This window comes from Gobius niger (assembly GCF_951799975.1).
Source record: "Gobius niger genome assembly, chromosome: 14".
Lineage (NCBI taxonomy): Eukaryota > Metazoa > Chordata > Actinopteri > Gobiiformes > Gobiidae > Gobius > Gobius niger.
The window spans coordinates 3,082,800-3,104,921 of record NC_136865.1 but is presented as its reverse complement, the minus strand read 5'-3'; the positions used below and the strand labels follow the sequence as shown (position 1 = coordinate 3,104,921).

The window sequence follows — 22,122 nt, the reverse complement described above, 5'->3', positions numbered from 1 at the left end:
TTTCCCCCTAGAAGAGCAGAAACATTTGTTTCAGTACATTGTAAAAGTAAACATTTATGAAAAAAACTTTTGCCCACTGCCCATCTAACCAAGACTCCTAAGTGAGTGCCTGGTCAGGGTGGGTCCAGAGAGGACCACCTCCACCAGACCCACTGAAGTACCGCAGTATTTAACTGTTGTGTTCACTGTCTGCAGGATGTCCGAGCGCTGCTGTGGACTCTGACTGTGATGATCCTGAACGCACCATGGATACACCCCCTCTGACAGGACCGGGACTGAACCAGGACTGAACCAGGACTAGACCAGGAAATAAAAACAGGGCTAAACCAGGACTAAACCAGGAGTGAACCAGGACTAAACCAGGGGGAAAAACGTGGCTAAACCAAGACTGAACCAGGGCTAGACCAGGACTGAGCCAAAGCATAAATAGATTTAATTTGTTGATTCCACAATCATGTCCCAGATCTGAGGGTCACACGATGCGATGGCGCCAAAAACAATTAAATGTTCATTTACTCACAGTCACAAAACATTTCCCTGAGGTCACAGTTGTCGAGGACATTTTTGTTTTGTCGGATCAGACGTTTCCAAGATCCTGGGGTTAAACCAGTTTGGAGTGAACTGTAAACTATCAGTTAAACAGGAAGTGCTGCTCGGCCTGTCGTTAAATGTGCTGTACTTCCTTTAATCTCCTGTAGAGGGCGCCGTAAACCCACTTCCCTCCGCCCCGGGACCAGGCCTGGTTTACTCCTGTCTTTGTATTAATTAAATAATGAATATTTAATGAATGTGAATGTATGTTTGCTTTTTGAAATTGTTGTAATGAATGTGTAAATACTGAAGCAGCACTTTGATGACACTGCACTCTGCCCCTCTGTCCTACTGTTTTATAAATAAAGCAAAAACGTCGAAAGTGTTCCTGTGTCTGGGGGGGCACAGTTGAAATAATAAATAAATAATGATAAATAGGCCTGTTGCTTACTTTGAAAACACTTTTCCTATTGTGTCACATGCTTTTGGAGACATACTTACCTAATCCCTCCCCTCCTCCTCCTGGCACACGCCCTGCAGGTAAGTTTCGTTTTCCCTGTAATTGAAAATGACATTCTCGCTTGGACAAAGCTAGAACAAGGTCTGACCCCGGACTAAGGTGATCCCGGAGTCTTCTGGCTGTAGCGTGGATTCAGAATGAGGTGAGTGACTGAGTTCTGGTTTAGTCCCGGTTTAGACTATAGAACATCTGAAATAAAAGCAGTTTGTGCAAAGTGAAACCGTGAAAGAGGAAAGTTTTTGTTTTTTTTTGGCCGCAAGCTATAAACACATTCCTACCCGTTCGTTCAATATGAGAAGAAAAAAAACAAATGCAGCAACATAACGCTGTAATTATTACCCTTCCCTGAACTTCTCCTGTTTGTCTGTCAGTCGGACTTTAGACGCGCGCGCGCACACGTGTGTTACCGCACCCCGCGCGCGCCCTGTTCGGAGCAGAACTCGGAGGACGAGAGGAGGAGAAGGGGCAGAGGAGGAGAGGAGGAGTTGAGGAGGAGGAGAAGAGGAGGAGAAGAGGCAGAGGAGGAGAGGAGGAGGAGGGAGACGCAGAGGAGAGGAGGAGGAGAGGCAGAAGAGAAGATGTGAGGAGGAGAGGCGGAGGAGAGGAGGAGGAGGAAGAGAGGAGGAGAGGAGGAGGAGGAGAAGAGGCAGAAGAGGAGAGGAGGAGGAGAGGAGGAGAGGAGGAGGAGAGGCAGAGGAGAGGAGGGGGGCAGAGGAGGAGGAAGGAGAGGAGGAGGAGAGGCGGAGGAGGAGAGGAGGAGGGAGAGGAGGGGGGGCAGAGGAGAGAAGGGGGGGCAGAGGAGGAGGAGAGGCAGAAGAGAGGAGGAGAGGAGGAGGAGAGGCAGAGGAGAGGAGGAGAGGCAGAGGAGAGGAGGAGGAGGAGAGGCAGAGGAGAGGAGGAGAGGCGGAGGAGAGGAGGAGAGGAGGAGGAGGAGAGGCGGAGGAGAGGAGGAGAGGCAGAGGAGAGGAGGAGAGGCAGAGGAGAGGAGGAGGAGGAGAGGAGGAGAGGCGGAGGAGAGGCGGAGAGGAGGAGGGAGAGGAGGAGGAGAGGAGGAGGAGAGGAGGAGGAGGAGAGGAGGAGGAGAGGCGGAGGAGAGGAGGAGGAGGAGAGGAGGAGGAGAGGCACAAGAGGCAGAGGAGGAATTGAGGCAGAGGAGGAGAGGAGGAGGGAGAGGAGGAGGAGAGGCAGAGGAGAGGAGGAGGGAGAGGCAGAGGAGAGGAGGAGGGGCAGAGGAGGAGGAGAGGCAGAGGAGGAGAGGCAAAGGAGAGGAGGAGGAGAGGCAGAGGAGAGGAGGAGGGAGAGGCAGAGGAGAGGAGGAGGGGCAGAGGAGGAGGAGAGGCAGAGGAGGAGAGGCAAAGGAGAGGAGGAGGAGGAGAGGCAAAGGAGAGGCAGAGGAGAGGCAAAGGAGAGGAGGAGGAGAGGGGAAGGAGGAGAGGCGGAGGAGAGGAGGAGAGGAGGAGAGGCAGAGGAGAGGAGGAGAGGCAGAAGAGATGAGGAGGAGAGGCAGAGGAGAGGAGGAGGAGGAGGAGAGGAGGAGGAGAGGCAGAGGAGAGGAGGGGGGCAGAGGAGGAGGAGGAGAGGAGGAGGAGAGGCGGAGGAGGAGAGGAGGAGGGAGAGGAGGGGGGCAGAGGAGAGAAGGGGAGGCAGAGGAGGAGGAGAGGCAGAGGAGGAGGAGAGGCAGAGGAGGAGAGGCAAAGGAGAGGCAGAGGAGAGGAGGAGGAGAGGCAGAGGAGAGGAGGAGAGGCAGAGGAGAGGAGGAGGAGAGGCAGAGAAGAGGAGGAGGAGGAGAGGCAGAAGAGAGGAGGAGAGGAGGAGGAGAGGCAGAGGAGAGGAGGAGAGGCAGAGGAGAGGAGGAGGAGGAGAGGCAGAGGAGAGGAGGAGAGGCGGAGGAGAGGAGGAGAGGCGGAGGAGAGGCGGAGAGGAGGAGGAGAGGCGGAGGAGAGGAGGAGGAGGAGAGGAGGAGGAGGAGAGGAGGAGGAGAGGCACAAGAGGCAGAGGAGGAATTGAGGCAGAGGAGGAGAGGAGGAGGGAGAGGAGGAGGGAGAGGGAGAGGAGGAGGGGCAGAGGAGGAGGAGAGGCAGAGGAGGAGAGGCAAAGGAGAGGAGGAGGAGGAGGAGAGGCAAAGGAGAGGCAAAGGAGAGGAGGAGGAGGAGAGGCGGAGGAGAGGGGAAGGAGGAGAGGCGGAGGAGAGGAGGAGAGGAGGAGGAGAGGCAGAGGAGAGGAGGAGGAGGAGAGGAGGAGGAGAGGCAGAGGAGGAGAGGAGGAGGGAGAGGCAGAGGAGGAGAGGCGGAGGAGAGGAGGAGGAGGAGAGGCAGAGGAGAGGTGGAGGAGGAGAGGCACAAGAGGCAGAGGAGGAGGAGAGGCAGAGGAGGAGAGGAGGAGGGAGAGGAGGAGGAGAGGCAGAGGAGGAGGAGAGGAGAGGAGGAGGGAGAGGCAGAGGAGGAGGAGAGGAGAGGAGGAGGGAGAGGCAGAGGAGAGGAGGAGGGGCAGAGGAGAGGAGAGGCAGAGGAGAGGAGGAGGAGAGGCAGAGGAGGAGGAGAGGAGAGGAGGAGGGAGAGGCAGAGGAGAGGCAGAGGAGAGGAGGAGGAGGGGCAGAGGAGGAGGAGAGGCAGAGGAGGAGAGGCAGAGGAGAGGAGGAGGAGAGGCAGAGGAGAGGAGGAGGAGGAGAGGCAGAAGAGAGGAGGAGAGGAGGAGGAGAGGCAGAGGAGAGGAGGAGAGGCAGAGGAGAGGAGGAGGAGAGGCGGAGGAGAGGAGGAGGAGGAGAGGCAGAAGAGAGGAGGAGGAGAGGCGGAGGAGAGGAGGAGGAGGAGAGGAGGAGGAGAGGCAGAGGAGGAGAGGCGGAGGAGAGGAGGAGGAGAGGAGGAGGAGAGGCAGAGGAGGAGAGGAGGAGGGAGAGGCAGAGGAGAGGCAGAGGAGAGGAGGAGGAGGAGAGGCAGAAGAGAGGCGGAGGAGAGGAGGAGGAGAGGAGGAGGAGAGGCAGAGGAGAGGAGGAGGAGGAGAGGCAGAGGAGAGAAAGAGGAGAAGAAGAAGAAATAGTCAGACAAGACCTGCCTGCTCAGTGCTTGTTTTTAGTTTGGATTACTGACATGATACAGGACACTGCAAAAAGTGCCTGCAGCTTCAGAGCCCTGCAGTTTGTTCAGTGACAGTGGGAAAAGTGGGTTCAATTGTCAAAAGGGAAAGTGTCTATAAAGTGTCTATACATTGGAAGTATCTGGTGCAAGTTGCAGTACTGGCCTAGGTTAATGGTTCTGAAGCAAACACCAACCTAAAAGTAGTCCAGTAGTTTAGTGGTGGTTCCCTAACTGCAGGCAGGGTTCAAACTGATAATTGATCATTTTCAAACACATTCAGAAGTGGACATAATTACAACTAAAACCACAAGTTTACCTTGTCCAAAAATCTAGCTTACCTGTTGATATTGTTTTTTCAGCCCTCCACAACATGCACAGATTCAAACGTGGCTCTGAGAAAATAATTAGACTTTATTTTGTACCGTCTGTCTTAGTTTAGGACAGAATCTGTGCAACTTTAGCTTAGTCCATGTTCATATGAGCCATTTGTCCTGCTATTTGCTTTTTTTATTGATGGTTCTGATTCTGTTCTGAATGAATCCTGGTTTAGTCCTGGTCTATATCTGGCTTGATCTAATACTGTCGCGAGTGAGTCCTTGTTAAAAAAAATCCTTGTGATGAATTTCTGTTATTTTTCCTTTAGACTTTAGATTTATATACAGCAATGAATTAATATTATTAAATTAATAAAAGTATTACCAGCTTAAAATTGTGAGTGTTTTAAAATTGTGTATTTTAAGAGTAAAGTAATAAAAATCTAGCCTATTTTTTTTATCATTGTATAACAAGAGATTAAAATAGAATATGTTCATCTAAAATACACCAAATTGCACTAAATTACATCTGTGAAAGTCAAAATTACCCCCCCCCCAGACCCCCCACATAGATATGATTTCATCTTATTACTTCTGAAACCCTGGCTGTGGTCCGGCTTGCACAGACTTCTATAAAAAAATACAAGTGTAAGCCATCATTATTATTATGAGGCTACAGTCCTGCAGGGTTTGTTAAAAAACTGCTCATTATTATTTTATTGTATTTTCTGTTTTGAAAATATATGCACCATTGCAGGTGGATTTCAGTCCACGACCCAAAATTTTTTATGGGCTAAGCCCCTGATGATTGGAGTGTCTAGCTCCGCCCCTGGCTAAACTTCAGGGTTATTCAGTGTCACACTATTCACCTTATTCCGGAGGCTCGCGTGGGCGCCGCCATGAATTGTGCCCGCCTCTTTTCTCCTATCAACATGGGGCTGGAGAAGTCCACATAAAATCAGTCACTACACGAAAACAAAGCCGTTTTCAGGGAAAACGGTGCAGTGTCGACATGTCGGTGCAAATGAACATCGGACATTATACACAAATCAATCGACTAAACATCAGATTTGAGCGGAGAATATTTTCCCTCGTTCTCCGTTAACATTCGCGCTTCGCGCTCGACCGGAAGTGTCTGGACAACGAGGTGCCGAGACAACGCAAAAAGTGGCAAAAGTGGGCGGGGCGGAATACGGTGAATAGACTCACAGACTCTGCAGGTGAAAAAAGTCCACGTCAAAAACAATCATTCACAGAAACCAAACAAGCAGACAGAAATAAAGTTTTACAGCTGCTGTATTGCACTGAATTGTACTGTATCCCTTAGTAAAAGTGTGATGATATACAACATTGATGGAGATTCTTAGAGTAGCTTTTTTGTAATAGCTGTGTGTTTCTAAAAGTCAAACATCTCTACAAAAACATTTTCATAGTCAGTCTTTACAGAAACTTCCTTTACTGTTCAGGCTCATATAAAATACAAGAGAGTCCAGAGCTCTGCTAGCCTGGCTAACACCAGACTAAAATCACAAGTGATATTTAGTCTGGGGAACACCAATTCATTTTCTGGTAGGAGAGGTGTGGTTTATGATCGTCCATAGTCGTTTATTGGGCGCTACGAATGTCTATCATGCGTCTGCACGAGGCCACAGCCAATCGTATCATCGTATCAGATGACGTATGACGTACCCGCTGTAAACTTTTGAGCTAAACTATTTAGAACAAGGTTTAAAGCTTGATCAAAAAATACCATTGTGTCTGCTGCTGTCATGTTGGATCCGTAAATAAACTTTTTTTTTTTTTATCCGTAAATAAACTACAAGCTCGGCCCTCCTCGCTCTGGGATTGGTTCCCAAATCCATGCAAAAATTTCGGCCATGGTCCCCAGGCTGTTGTGCAGTTCGAAATAATTCGAGCGCACGCAGCGGTCTGGTGTTAGCCAGGTTAGAGCTCTGCAGCCTTTAACATCCCATTTCAAACCAAATAAAAGTTATAAAGAGCTACGACATCCACACACAACAAAGCTCATAAATTTTTTATTAAAGGGGGGGGTATTATATAGTGCTCAAGACAGAGCGAGTCAAAACAAGACTTAAAATAGTTCTCAAGACAGAGCAAATCTAAACAAGACTTAAAAATGCATATAACTGAAAGAATCTTATCTGCACTCTTGCCTCTTACTGTAATTGATTAATTTTATGTTGATGTTTTTATTGATTGTATTTGTTTTCTTATATTTATGCAACTGTGAAGCACTTTGAATTGCCTTGTGTATGAATTGTGCTCTACAAATAAACTTGCCTTGCCTTGCCTTATGCAAAATGGACTTTTTCAAGCACATTCACATAGTTTTGAGTAATCTGTAAAAACTCTGATGGCGGCCATTTTAGGGATAGGTTTGCCTGAGTCCTCCTAGGAACGCCCCCACCTCCTGGAGACGCCTCCGAGCTTTCGTCACCAGCCGAGTAACCAACCACTGCTCCTCAGCAGAACCCCCTCCCCACTGATGCCACAGACAGCGTGTGGAGGGGGCGTGTCCGAAAGGGTCAGAGGTTCTTAAAGAGACAGAGGCCTATTTCAAGACATTCACTACAGCCATTTTGAGAGAGACATTTTATACAAGGCAGTTATTCTAATTTACTGCATTTACAGACCAACAGAAGGTTTGCTCATCATTGTGTGATATAGACTGGTGCTATGTGACTGAAAAAAGCAGAATATCTCCTCTTCAATACTATTATAATAAATAAATGAATTAAAGGTACTAGTATATTGAAATATTTTCGAAATCATATGACTTTTATCAGAAATAGTGTCAGTCCCTTCATGCTTTCTGAAGTTGTCAGACTTGCGTACGGCGAAATCAAAGCGTAGGCCTATACGTGAGGTGTGCACCTAAATCCTACATCCTACTCCAAGTCAGGAGGTGTACAGTACACTTTAACTAAACAGCGCTGGAAAACAGTTTTTAACAGCATGAATTACATTGCCACATTGCGTATAATCCTCGCTCAATCAATCAGTCTTTATTTGTAAAGCGCTTTTCATGTAGAGCCTCCATCCAGTGATGCCCCGCCCCCTCCTGTCAGAAACACTCACTGATCTTCTGTGGGCTTTGTAAACACACACTCTGCAGGGATTGCACAATAAATTAAATCACAAATATAACTAATGTGCAGGCCCACCTTAAAGTACCCATAGTCCCCGGGGCTTAAACAGAATAGGTTACGTTCACGTGACATCACAGCATCTGAAGAGCCTAAGGTTTAAAACTGAGCTGGAGGGCAACTGGCAGTAACTATGGTAACTATGGTAACTGTGGTAACTGGCGAATTGCAGATTTTTTTGTCTTCGTTTTTGGTTACTATCTCAGTCATTACTGGAAGAATCCACATGAAACGGCAACTGTTTCAAAGTTCATTGTCTCCTCTGTCAGCACATATGAACTCATGTCTTATTATTTTCTCTGAAAGGCGTCCAAAAGAGGTGACAATATTCACAAACATGAGCGTGATGTCGGCCAATAGGAAGGACTTTCCTTCGTCTGGAAGCTAAACAGTTTTAAAATGACGCGATGGACCTCACATCAGAGCTAGCTGAGAGCGCATGGGTTTGGATATTCTCACGAAGGACCAAGAGAGGAGAGAAAGAGGAGGGTACGAGGTTACGACGGACCGGGCGGCGCGTGGAGCGGCTTCAAAAACTACAACGTAAACTTCTAAATATTGTCCTGTTCACCCACTGTTTCTTAAACATTGCGTTAAAATTGAATAAGTCGTCCTCACGAGTTTTAAAAGGAAAAGGCACCGTTTATACAAACTGAGATATATGTTCTTGCCTTAGCTTAGACGCGTGCCCTCAGTCATGTAAACACAGCACAGACGGCGTTAGCATTTAGCCTCTCCCTCTCTCCTCTATAGCTCCAAACAAGGTGAAGATAGAAGCTACCAAGCTCTTCCACGTTTTGTATAATTACACAAAATTAAACAATGTGGATTTTCTAAGTGGATAAAAGGGTAATTATGCTTTGTAGTGGAACACTTCACGTAACCATATTTAAATATAGAAAACGTGGAAGAGCTTGGTAGCTTCTATCTTGACCTGTTTTGGAGCTATAGTGGAGAGAGGGAGAGGCTAAATGCTAACGCCGTCTGCGCTGTGTTTACGTGACTGAGGACACACGTGACGACCAGACAGGTACAAAAGAACTCGTCTATAGTAAGGTAAGAACAAATCTCAATATGTAAAAACTGTGGCCTATTCCTTTAACACATTTCTGTTCCATGTCTCTGTTCAGATCAGGGTTAGTTTAGATCCTTTCATCCGGCAAGGCTATAAATGTCTTTAAAAAATGCTTATAATGGGAGATGGACTATATGATCGTAGATGGTGACAGCCGCCATCTTTAATGTCGATTGGTAGAGTGCGTGGTGGTGACGGCTTCCGTCTCTAGGTGCGCGGCCTCTACCGTACATCACACATACACCAACACCATTTTGTACGCAATGCTGAATGACTCATCACTTAAAAACACTGTAAAGAGCCGTGCAGAGTCTTTAAAGAGCCACATATAGGTTTTAAAGAGCCACACATAGGTTTTAAAGAGCCACATATAGGTTTTAAAGAGCCACACATAGGTTTTAAAGAGCCACATATAGGTTTTAAAGAGCCACATATAGGTTTTAAAGAGCCACACATAGGTTTTAAAGAGCCACATATAGGTTTTAAAGAGCCACATATAGGTTTTAAAGAGCCACATATAGGTTTTAAAGAGCCACACATAGGTTTTAAAGAGCCACACATAGGTTTTAAAGAGCCACATATAGGTTTTAAAGAGCCACACATAGGTTTTAAAGAGCCACACATAGGTTTTAAAGAGCCACATATAGGTTTTAAAGAGCCACACATAGGTTTTAAAGAGCCACACATAGGTTTTAAAGAGCCACACATAGGTTTTAAAGAGCCACACATAGGTTTTAAAGAGCCACACATAGCCTGTTTAGTCCTAAATTAGTCGTGACTCTTGTTCTCTACTTCTCCTGAAGCCCGTAGTCGTTCTGTAGAATGCCTAATTACTGTATCTACTTTTCCTTTTTTCCTTTAAGTTAGGGTTAAAGTCCCTTCTGCTAATTGTCCCTGTTCCTTCCACAGTGCACCTCCCTCAGAGCGCCACCTGCGGGCGCTGCAGTGCCACTTCACCTGGGGCCTGAGCTCCAATCATGTCACACTTCTACAGCTCCGGGAGAAACTCCTCGATATCTGCCCCGATGAGAGTAACCCCTGGAGAGGACACATCTACAACCTGCTGGGCTTCCTCCAGACCCGACTGGGGCGCTCTGATGAGGCCCTGAGCCTCTTCAGCTCCGCCTCTGAGGCCCTCAGGGGCCCCGAGCTCCTCGTTCACTACAGCGACCTGGCCTGGCTTCACCACGAGAGAGGAGAGCCTGTCCTGAGCCAGGAGTACCTGCAGAGAGTGGAGGAGCTGAGCAGGGAGTGCCCCTCAGAGAGGGACCGGCCCACAGAGAGGGACCACCCCACAGAGAGGGGCCACCCCACAGACCCCTCAGAGGACCCGCTGCTCCCTGAGGTGCTCGCGGAGAAGGCCTGGACTCTGATGAAGTTTGATCCGCAGCAGCTAGAAGCCGCAGAGCTGTTTGATCGTGCGCTGGAGGAGCAGCCGGAGCGTGTGGAGTGGCGCAGCTCTCAGGCCATCGCCCTCATGAGTGCCCACAAACACTGCCCGACCGGGGTTCCCCCAGAGGCGCTGCTGAAGGTGCAGAGAGCTCATGAGGAGGATCCAGAGAACATGTACCTGAGTGCAGAGAATCTCAGTCAGCGAGTGAAGAGAAAGGAGCACGTGGAGGAGGAGGAGGTGGCCGCACTGATGTCCCGCATCATAGAGAGCGCCCACAGCAGCTACAGCGGGCTGAAGCCTGCACTGAGGTTCTACCGCTTAACAAAAGCCCTGGACGTGGCCATCTACTGGGCAGAGGAGGCTCTGGAGAAACACCCCGACAGTCGCTTTGTGAAGCGCTGCGCCGCACTCTGCTACAAGTGGAGAGTCTTGTTTCAGAGAGACGGAGCTTCAAAGCGCCACCTACTGGAGAAAGGCGTGGCTCTGCTGAAGGAGGTGATATTGTTGTACCCCCATACGGCGCTGGTGAAGGAGATCGACCTGGCAGATCTTTATGGTAAATATGACCGCACCAAAGCTGGTGAGATGTACCAAACACTGCTGCAGAGGCGCTTGGAGCCACCAGGAACACAGATGCTCTACCACCGCTACGCCAAACACCTTCAGTGCGACCTGAAGGACATCCCCGGATGCTTAGAGTACCACAGGAAGGCCACTCTCATCGATTATGAGTCCTTCTTCAAAGACAACAGTGTAAAGGCCATAAAGAAATTAAAAAGGAGAGGCAGAGACTCGATCAAAGCGGAGATCCAGCAGTCCTCCCTGAGCGCCCACCTCGAGGAGCTGCAGTGCCACTTCACCTGGGAGCTGGAGCGCAGCCGGGAGCTCCTGTTCTCCATCAGGGACCACCTCGAGGACCTCCTCCCCGATGAGAGCAACCCCTGGAAGGGACAAATCTACAACCTGCTGGGATTCCTCCAGACCCGACTGGGGCGCTCTGATGAGGCCCTGAGCCTCTTCAACTCCGCCTCTGAGGCCCTCAGGGGCCCCGCGCTCCTTGTCAACTATAGCGACCTGGCCTGGCTTCACCACGAGAGAGGAGAGCCTGACCGGAGCCAGGAGTACCTGCAGAGAGTGGAGGAGCTGAGCAGGGAGTACCCCACAGAGAGGGACCACCTGCTCCCTGAGGTCTACGCTGAAAAGGCCTGGACTCACATGGAGGTCTGGAGGAACCATGATCTGGCAGCGCGGCTGTTCCAGAAGGCCCTGGAGGAGGAGGAGGAGCGAGTGGAGTGGCTCAGCACTCATGTCCTGGCTTCGTTCTACGCTCAGAACAAGAGCAGTGACTTCCTGACGCAGCTGAGAGACGCCTCAGAGCGAGACCCTGAGAACCTGCTGCTGAGGATGGAGTACCTGGAGCTGCGCGTGAGGAGCGGTCAGGAGGTGGGCCCTGAGGCCGAGGCTCTGGTGGATAAGGTCCTGGGGCGTCCCGACAGAATGCACAGACACATGAAGCCTCTGCTGCAGCTGTACCGCAGAGCCGTGTCGGTCCAGGCCGCGGTGGATCTGGCCACTAAAGCTCTGGACAAACGCCCCGACAGCCGCTTCCTGAAGGCCTGCCTCGCCATGTGCTACATGTGGAGGATCCACCAGAGGGCGACGGTGAGTCAGGAGCTGATCAAGAGCACAGCGGCTCTGCTCCGCGAGGTCATCTCTCTGTACCCAGACTCCTGCTTCAGGACGGAGATTGACCTCGCTGACGTCTACGCCAAGTACAACCTCAGCCTCGCCGACGCCGAGCTCCTCTACAGCGAGCTGCTCCGCCGCGACCTGGAGCCAACGTCCAAACAAATACTGTACAACAGCTACGCCAAGTTTCTCTACTTCAAAATGAACGACTCCTACACGTCCACGCTGTACCACCTGAGGGCAGCAGAGATCCCAGTCAAGTCATACTGGCGCTCCAACAGCATTCAAATTTTACAGAAGAACAAGGACAGGCGCGTGTGCGACCCGAATCTGCGCGCTCAGGTCAACGACTTCCTGCGGAGAACTCCCGAGATTTAATGTTCATGCATTGATTGTAAACCGTTTCTCAAAGGCCCGACATTCTTTGTGCCCCATGAAGGCATGCTGTAAAAGTAATAATTTGGAGAAATGTTGATGTTGTGTATGTGGTAAACCTAGGGCTAGGCGATAAATCAAATTAATTAAATTAACCATGTGGAAAATGGCACAATCGTAACACCACGTGCGCTGTGCTGCCTATTTAGCAGCGTTTCAGACCACTCGTAGCGACTGTTTTCGGAAATGACACCAGAGGAGAACCCAGCGACTTCCTAACCCACTCTGCTGCTTCACAAAGGCCGTGTGTTGTGTTTTCCTCCGCTAAAACAAAGTTTGCCCGGGTCTGGTCCTCGCTTTACTTCTCCCACTCAGAATGGAGACAAGGCGGTGACAGCACCATTTAACTCCGCCTCTTTCCCCATAGTCTCCACCAATGGCCGCTGGTTGCGCTGCTTCATGGTCACTACACTAGGGGCTGCCATTGCAGTGGTGCTTCCGGCAGAACAAGCTAGTTATTTATCCATTACTGTAGAAAGCATTGGGCTTTACACACGTTTTAAACAACTTTAAAGCCTGGTTTCTAATTTTGTTAAACTTTCTACAGCTAGTGATAACGCTGGGTTAGTTACAATTAAAGAAACCAGGCAGGTTTTAGAAATCTTGCACATTAATGAGGGCCGGACTTTGATTGACCGTTAGCATTAGAGCTTATGGCGCGGGCGACCGAGCTACACGCCCCGCGAGGGCCGAGTCTACAGTGAAGATCCCGCCCTTGTTCCCTTTTTAGGAACATGCTCGATTGGAGAAGGGAAGGAAGAGTCTATAAATACGCCATTGAGTCCCTTTTGAACTTGGTTATTATGGCAAACGGGGAGGAGTGAACAGACGATGTCTATTATTTTTACAGTCAATGGTCTCCGTAGAGACGGTTGTTTTAAACAGAAATAAAACATTTTAATGGGTCTGAGTGTAGGCTGTATTATAAATCCTAATATTAATGAGCAGGACTCTGAGCAGTTTTCTTCATATGAAAGATCTGGAGACCTTCTTAGGTTTATTTCCAATTAAATCGATTAAAATCATCATCGTCAAAAGTTTGTAAAAAAAAATATCGCCATATCGCCCAGCCCTAGGTCAACCAAATAGTCAATATGTGACAAAGAGGGGTTTACCTATTTCACCAAAATTAAAAAACAAAACAAAACGTAACTATTCAAAGTGCAATCCATTCAAACAAGTGTCTGGAAAAATACATTTGAATGAAAATGTGTCTTGAATTCCCCTCTGTATGGCAACACAACGGGGACAAACCTTCTTTGTTGAGTCTAGAGCTGCACCGATCCTTCCTCACCCTCCGCGGGCGGCCTCTTTCTCCTCCTGCTCGGGTCCTCTACCAGAGTCCTGGGAGCTTGAGGGTTCTGCGCAGTATCTTTGCTGTTCCTAGAACTGCACTTTTCTGGACCGAGATGTCTGATGTTCATTCAGTTGGAGTCTCGAACGTTTCACCTCTCATCCAAAAGGCTTCGTCAGCGAACTAAAGTTCTGTTCAGCTCGCAGCCCAGATAAAGACCAAAAGGGAGGAGTTGGGGTAGGCCCGGCTCCTCCCCAGAAACTACCGGTACTCTCACCTGTGAGTTAACACCTTTGAAGTAGAGCGTCTCTAACAACCTGCTCACTCCCTAGTATCGATGTGTCCTGACCTCTTCAAAGCTGATCACTGCTAATTAGATGTCTGATGTTTTTCCTGGGATCTGCTGTTGGGGGTCACTGCCCCGAGTGCCCCAACGACCACGGGCACCACTGATGCCTTCACCCTCCAGGTTTTCTCCAGCTCTTCTCTGAGCCCCTGGTATTTCTCTAGTTTCTCGTGTTCCTTTTTCCTGATGTTGAAGTCTTGGTATTGCTATGTCGATCACAACAGCTTTCCTCTGCTCTTTGTCACCACCACAATGTCCGGTTGGTTCGCCATTACCATTTTGTCCGTCTGTATCTGGAAGTCCCACAGGATCTTGGCTCGGTCATTCTCAACCATTTTTGGAGGTGTTTCCCACTTTGACCTTGGGGTTTCCAGCCCATACTCTGCACAGATGTTCCTGTACACTATACTGTACCAGCCACTTGGTTATGGCGCTCCATGTAAGCTTTCCCTGCCAGCATTTTACACCCTGCAGTTATGTTAAGCTGGATTGTCTCATTGGGCCCTTTGGGGTCTTGTCTGGTGTGATAGATCTGGGCCTCTGTTGCTCTGGTGCTCAAGGCCTGCTCCTGTGCAGCCATGATGAGCCTCTGTGCTGTCCTTTAGTCCGGCTCTGTCTAGCCATTGGTAGGATTTCTTGATGTCCACCACTTCAGTTATGTTTCGGTGGTACATGCCGTGTAGGGGTTTGTGCTCCCATGACGGTACCTGGGAGGACAAGCCCCTACACGGGATGTACCACCGATATACACTGCTCACAAAAACTTAGGGCACACTCGAAAAACATCCTAAATGTCAATCAATTCGATTTTTCGGATGAAAATCTGTATTCATAGTGAAGGGCAATGTGTTGAGAACATAATAACATAAGAATGATAAATGGAAATCAAATTCTCAGCCCCTGGAGGTCTGGATCCAAAATTATAGTCAAAATCAAAGTGACAAATCAGGTCACTGGTTGATCCAAATTCTGTAGAAATTCCTCCAAACGAGTCTGTATCATCCTCAGTCGTGTGTGTGGCCTCCACGTGCCTGAATGCACTCCCTACAACGCCTGGGCATGCTCCTGATGAGACCACGGATGTCCTCCTGAGGGATCTCCTCCCAGACCTGGATTAGAGCATCAGTCAGCTCCTGGACAGTCTGTGGTGCGACGTGGCGTTGATGGATGGACCGAGACATGATGTCCCAGATGTGCTCTATTGGATTTAAGTCTGGGGAACAGGCAGGCCAGTCCAGAACATCAATACCTTCATCATGCAGGACCTGCTGACACACTCTTGCCACATGTGGCCTAGCATTATCAGGCATCAGAATCAATCAATCAATCAAAGTTTATTTATATAACACTTTACAGCAACACCAGGAGGACCAAAGTGCTTCACAGAAAGATAAAACACATTTAAAAACACCAAAAAATTACAACCTAGACACAATTCAGTGTGCTCTAAGTATTAAAAGCAAGTTTGAAGAGATGAGTCTTTAATCTGGATTTAAAAAGGGACAGGTCCGTGAGAACACGCAGACTGAGGGGCAGGCTGTTCCACAGTTTAGGCGCGTGGCAACAACAAAGGAACGATCACCCCACTGTTTGTACCGGGACCTGGGCACGTCCAGAACCATCTGATCGGCAGACCGGAGAGTTCTGCTGGGGCGATGTATGGTCAACAACTCAGTCAGATATAAAGGAGCGAGACCATGGAGGGCTTTAAAAACAAGCGTTAACATTTTAAAATCAATCCGAAAACGAACCGGGAGCCAGTGCAAGGAGGAGCGGACGGGAGTGATGTGGCTGTGTCTGGATGAACCGGTGAGAAGACGGGCTGCTGCATTCTGCACTAACTGTAACCGGTGGAGTGACGACTGTGGGAGGCCAGAGTAGAGAGCGTTGCAGTAGACCAACCGAGAACTGATAAACGCGTGGGTCGCCTTCTCAAGGTCTTGGCGTGAGAGAAAAGGCTTCACCTTGGTCAAAAGGCGCAGCTGGAAAAAGCTGGCCTTGACCACAGCATTTATCTGTTGTTTGAAGTTTAGTTCTCGGTCAAAGATGACTCCCAGGTTCCTGACGGCATCTCGGACTGGACCCACAACCCTCGACTGAATCTGAGGAACATCCTTGGAACCAAAAATAATAAATTCAGATTTAGTTTCGTTGAGGTGGAGGAAGTTCTGCGCGAGCCATTGTTTAATGTCCGAAAAGCAGCTATGGAGGGAGTCAAGAGCAGAGGCAGTGTTAGGGAATACTGGTAAATAGATCTGGACATCGTCAGCATAAAGATGGAATGATAAATTGTGTCTGGCAATGATGGACCCGAGCCGCAGCATGTAAAGTGAGAACAGGACCGGGCCAAGGATGGAACCCTGTGGCACCCCAGATGACAGCGGGGTAGAGGATGAAGAACAGTCATCGATCATGACAGCAAAGCTCCGGTCAGTCAGGTAAGACCTGAACCACTGCAGGGCCGTGCCCTGAACACCAACACGCTCCGCCAGCCGGGAGAGGAGAACTGCGTGGTCCACGGTGTCAAACGCCGCAGTCAGGTCGAGCAGAAGGAACCCAGGGCCCACAGCACCAGCATATGGTCTTACAATAGGTCTGATGATCTCATCCCGGTCCCCAATGCCAGTCAGGGAACCTCTGGCTCGCACATGGAGGGCTGTGCGGCCCTCCAATGAAATGCCTCCCCAGACCATCACTGACCCACCACCAAACCGGTCATGCTGGATGATGTTGCAGCAGCAGAACGTTCTCCAGGGCGTCTCCAGACTCTGTCACGTCTGTCACATGTGCTCAGGGTGAACCTGCTCTCATCCGTGAAGAGCCCAGGGCACCGGCCCAACTTGTGGACATCGGGCCCTCATACCACCCTCATGGAGTTGGTTTGTGACCGTTTGAGGACCAACATGCACATTTGTGGCCCTCTGGAGGTCATTTTGTAGGGCTCGGGCAGTGCTTCTCCTGGTTCTCCGTGCACAAATGAGCAGATAGCGGTCCTGCTGCTGGGTTGTTGACCTCGGTCGCCCCCCCAGGTCTCCTGGAGTACTGGCCTGTCTCCTGGTATCTCCTCCATGCTCTGGACACTGCGCTGGGAGACACAGCAAACCTTCTTGTCACAGCACGACTGGACTTGCCATTTTGGATGAGCATCACTCCCTGAGCAGCTTCTGTGGGTTGTAGATGCTCCTCATGATGCCTCTAGTGGTGAGAACACTGGACAAATGCAAAAGTGTTCCAAAAATACGGTCCAAAGGATGAAGACAGGGAAATGGTCTGTGGTCACCACCTGCAAAACCATTCCTCTTTTGGAGTGATCTTGCTAATTGCCGCTCATTTCCACCTGTGTCTGTTTAATTTCCACAACACCAAGTGAAACTGATTCACAATAAGCGTGGCTTCCTAACTGGACAGTCTGATATCCCAGAAATTTGACTGACTTGGAGTTACATTGTGTTTTTTGAGTGTGCCCTAAGTTTTTGTGAGCAGTGTATATATAATAGTGCGTGGTTTAGGTTTTGTGCCCTCTGACCTCTCACTTCCGCCCCCTGGTCTCCGGGCCATCCGGTTCGAGCGCTCTGTCATGTCTGCGCAGGTAACATCAACCATGAATGAATGCGTCTAATGCTAAATGAGTCCTAATGCAGAGCATCTCCGCTGCTTCAGCATGTCGGTGCCGCTGGTACCTGGTGCGCTGGTTTCATCGTCCAACCTTCCGATGCTCGTGTGGGAGGTCAGCGCGGCAGCTAGCCTTTTAGCTTAGCACAACCTTTCAAAACATACTCATGCCGTATTCTTGTCACAGCTGTGGTAGCTCGGTGTAGCGTCAGTCTAAAGCTCCATCCACTGTTGGCAGCCTAGCATCCCCTCGTTTTGTTAGCGGGTAACTTTTTATTTAAGACCGATATGTAACTTTATTTAAATAGTGCCTAAAATGTGCCCTTCATATCTGTGCTGCTTCAGGCATTGAAACAGCTGCTGTCTTGTCTTGTCCTATCAAATGAATGGTGACTACTACGTCTTGTGTACTGAAGTAACAAAAAGCTCGTACTGGAAAATCAACTGAAGTTATGGACGATTGGTTCTGAACTTAGCATAAACGTGAACTAATTGTGCCGCCCTGTGATGGAAATCAACAAACTGATGTCTTAACTTATAGTAACATGCTAGCAAAATAAAGAAACCTCTGTAATATGAACATTGCCTGCCTGTCATTTTACATCATGAGTCTAAGTCATTATTAGACTCTGAAAAATATGTGGAGTTTTTTTTTTTTAACATGCCGTAAATGCTCTAATATAGGCCGGGGCCTTTATTTACTCAAGCACATCGAGGACCAGGCCTTTATTGGAACCAGGCCACAATTAGAGACAGGCCTTTATTTCTATTTGAGCAAAATGGACGACCAGGAACATAAAGAAAAAACAGATTTGTTTCCATTTGAACCTATGATATTAGGTTCATTTATTAATGAACATTTCAAACACTCCCAGCGGCTGGAGCATTGACGCCGTTTATTTTGTCGGGACAACAGGAAGTGTTTCGCTGCTGTTAGCGGAACGTTAATGTCAATGCCAGATTTCTCTACTTTCGTTTTTACTGCGGACTTGGATTATTTGTTGTTATCTGGTGTAAAGTTGAGTTTAGACGGAGCGTTTGTGGCAGCTGGACGTGCTTTGAAGACGTGATGGAGACTTTAATAAAACCCTGGAGGGTCGTCACAGGAGGTTTGAAAAGTGGCTAAATCTGTGTCAAAGTGTCATGGTAGGAGGTGGTGCGAAGAAAATGTGATGTTTAATGAATGATGCAAACCAAAATAACAAAATCCAGAGACAAAACTAAAACGGACCGGGGCTGACGTAGACAATGACGCGACAAAGGACAAGGGAAACACAGGGGTGTAAATACAAGAGGAAACGGGGCACAGGTGAAACACATCAGGGCGGGGCAGGCAGGTAATGAGGGAAGTAAAGCGAAATCACAAGGACAGAACACATGTCAAATAAAACACAGGACTAGACAAAACATACCAAAACAGAGGAACAAAGACAAATCATGACACAAAGTTACGCTCGGATCAGCTCCTCCGCAGCGTCCCCCTCAGCCCGGGTTCCCGTTTGTTACTTCCTGCACGTGAGTTTTCATTTACACGAGTATGAGACAAATTCCTAACATGGGGAATATTTCTACTGCGATAGTTTCTAATAAAAGCTCCGGCCTGTTTTAGAGACCGGCTTTAATTTGCCAACGCCAGCCGCGAACCCGGCCCCTGTCAGAGACCCGGCCACTGTCGGACACCCGGCCTCTGTCGGAGACCCGGCCCCTGTCGGAGACCCGGCCTCTGTTAGACCCGGCCCCTGTCGGAGACCCGGCCCCTGTCGGAGACCCGGCCCCTGTCGGAGACCCGGCCTCTGTCGGAGACCCGGCCGCTAATGGAATACAGGCCAGTTTTAGAGAATTTACGATACTTACTTATGGGGCTAAAAGAATGTTACTCTATGTACTCTACAAAATGAAACAAATGTCAGATATAAGGCTTTTAACACATCACAACACACTCTTAAGGCACTAAAACGCTTTCCATCAAGGAACCATTCACCCTGTTGCCCGTCTATTGATAACATTTCTTCCAATATTTATCTCCCGCAAAAGTCTGTGTTTTCATAATGATTTTCAATGGGGAGTTCTTGCCTCAAGTGTCTCGGGAGCGGATGGCGATCGGTGCGGCGTCGTATCAGACTGTTGTGGTGAAGAGGGAGCTGAGTCGGGGCAAAGCTCTCGATTTACCAATGGATCTGCACCCTCACCTATGGTCATGAGATCTGGGTACTGACCGAAAGAATGCAAGAACAAAAATCGCGGATACAAATGGTGGCTGGGCGCACCCTTCGAGATCGGGTGAGGAGCTCAGTTACCCGGGAGGAGCTCGGGGTAGAGTCGCTGCTCCTTCACGTCGAGAGGAGCCAGCTGGGATGCCTCCTGGCCCTGTGGAAGACCCAGGACACGCTGGTGGGACTATGTCTCCGAGCTGGCCTGGTGAACAGCTGCAGGAGGTGTGCGTGGATCGGGAAGTCTGGGCATGTCTGCTCAGACTGCTGCCTCCGCGACCCGGCCCTGGATAAAGCGGGAGAAAATGGATGGATGGACATTGATCACACTGTGGACACAGATGGCATCTTTGGCTCACATTAGAAGTGGGGGAAACAAATGCTGTATTATATGGAACTTTCATTGAAGCAAAACGAGTTGTAGTAGTCTGTAGTAAGAAGTCAGTGTAGATCCAAGTTATACTTTATTAATCTCCATAGGGACATTTGTTCTGCATTGTTGTTATAGGTATGTTTTTTTTTTTAAACGATCAGAGTCGATGAGAAGAGAATCACATCCAGCTGGAAATACAGCCGGAGCACTTTAGTAGAAGAAGAAACAGCCACAGTGAACAGGATCGTACTGCGTGACTGAAGTGACACACATTCCTCCAGTGTGAGACCAATAAAGTTCCATTTGATTCCCTTCATGTGGTTCACAAACGTCCTGCGGCCCCGTCGTTGTCCCGGTTGACGGACTCTGAGTTTGATGCAGATGTGAAGCGTCTGCTGCCATGTCCGGAGCCAGATTCACACTCAGCTGGAGCCGCCTGCGGAGCTTTCTAAATATGCTCCGGATGATTGATTATCACCGAGACGTGGCCTGGATCATCAGGAGGTCCATCAGCAGGTCCATCAGCAGGTCCATCAGCAGCTCTGTCAGCGGTAAATATAGAAGGGAACTCCATCTGCAGTCTGATTTGGTGCTTGAAAGTCATCCATGAGGGAAATCAGTGCTTTTAAAGGTGTATTAGGAAAGTTATTAGGCAGAAAATAAAGTTTGTATTTGTACTGTATGTACATGGTTATGGTGCCTTGACTTTCAATCACGGTGTCCTCTATGTCGCTATATAGGGGTGTAACGATACGTTTTTTGACCGATATGATACGTATCGATTTGAGGCCAAACGATTCGATTTAAAACGATATATCATTTTTTTGGGACCGATACGATTCGAGCGATATTCGATACTTTTAACATTGGATTTTCAGCAAATTAAGCAATAATTATTACAAGTAACTGAACATAAATACAACAGAAGGCATTGCTCTGGATTGTATTTATAAAATCACTTCAATCAAACAGTGGTTGTTACACTCACAAAAGTGCAACAAACAGCTAAGATAAAGAGCTGTGTATATATTTTAGTTACAGCATAATCTTCAGTTTATTTTCAGTTAGAGCCAGTGCTGGTGGGACCTTTAACCTTAAGAAGCCCCCAAATACAGCTTTTACAGCCTGTCAGTGAGTAGGACAGGAAAAATAAAGGGCCGCTGTCACATGACAAGTTACCTAAAGTCACCAGGGTGTCACTGCAGGATTCTGACCGTCACGTCTCACACACAGACACTGTAGTGTTTATATGTTTTAGACTTTGAACACAGAGCGCCTCATATCCTCTCGCTACAACCTCTGTGAACAACAATGCCAACAAAATATAACACGAGCAGCATCGCCAGAGCCAAAAGCATCAACACCTGCTATTACCAGACTGCGTTTGACTTTCCACCAGTTTCTCTCATAAACAGAGTTAGCGCCTCCAGTTCATCCATAGCCTGAAATGCTACGACAGACTTCAGACTTTGAACCACAGGCCCAGGCCCGTGCAGACTCGTTCATTTTACAATCACCATGTCTTGCAATGTAACATCTAAAAATCCTATAAGACAAAAGGATATCTGTGTTCACTCAGCTTTAGACCCGTGACAGAACTGTTTCTCTCCCCTGGCTGCTGCTGTGAGGAGCTTTTCGCTGCTGCCGATGTAGAGACTCTTGTAAACGTGTGATTGTCAGGCGCCGTTAGATTTCCCGTGGCATTTATACTTTTATCTTTTATATATCTTTCTTGCAAAAATAACCATTTCCTCGATGAACACGCACAACGTGCTTCTGTTATTGTTGCGCGCTCGATGATGCAACGTCACAGAGGCACAGTGCCCGCCTGCTGGCACTCTGCCACACATACAGCCACTGTTTCACTGACAGTCAAATACACACTGATATCAACTTCACTTTCCGGATAAAAAGTTACAGAATGCACCTTTAACTATCAGAGGAATGCAACGGGATTACAACTGTGAAACTGTTGTAACTATTGATGACTTTTTTATTACCCAGCCTTATGGACTTGCTTTTTGTGTGTGTGTGTGTGTGTGCGTGCGTGCGTGCGTGCGTGCGTGCGTGCGTGCGTGCGTGTGTGTGT

General features: G+C 48.6%; 2 protein-coding genes across 4 annotated transcripts in view; both read left to right on the top strand.

The window, feature by feature from the left end:
• Window positions 1–22,122, top strand: part of LOC306973624 (uncharacterized protein) — a 198,781-nt gene that overhangs the window by 15,758 nt on the left and 160,901 nt on the right. The window contains exons 4-5 of one of the 3 annotated variants that reach the window (XM_079570595.1): window positions 196–288; window positions 335–350. In XM_079570595.1, coding sequence (XP_079426721.1) covers window positions 196–264 — 69 coding nt within the window. In that variant the 3' untranslated portion in view covers window positions 265–288; window positions 335–350. Of the gene's footprint in view, window positions 1–195; window positions 309–334; window positions 365–22,122 lie in introns of those variants that run through there. The other 2 variants (XM_079570594.1, XM_079570593.1) reach the window with 2 other exon arrangements.
• On the top strand, window positions 1,118–12,173 carry LOC306973431 (uncharacterized protein). Its single transcript, XM_079570354.1, has 2 exons — window positions 1,118–1,193; window positions 9,591–12,173. Exons 1-2 carry the CDS (start codon window positions 1,189–1,191, stop codon window positions 12,139–12,141), a joined length of 2,556 nt encoding a protein of 851 aa, XP_079426480.1. The 5' UTR covers window positions 1,118–1,188; the 3' UTR covers window positions 12,142–12,173.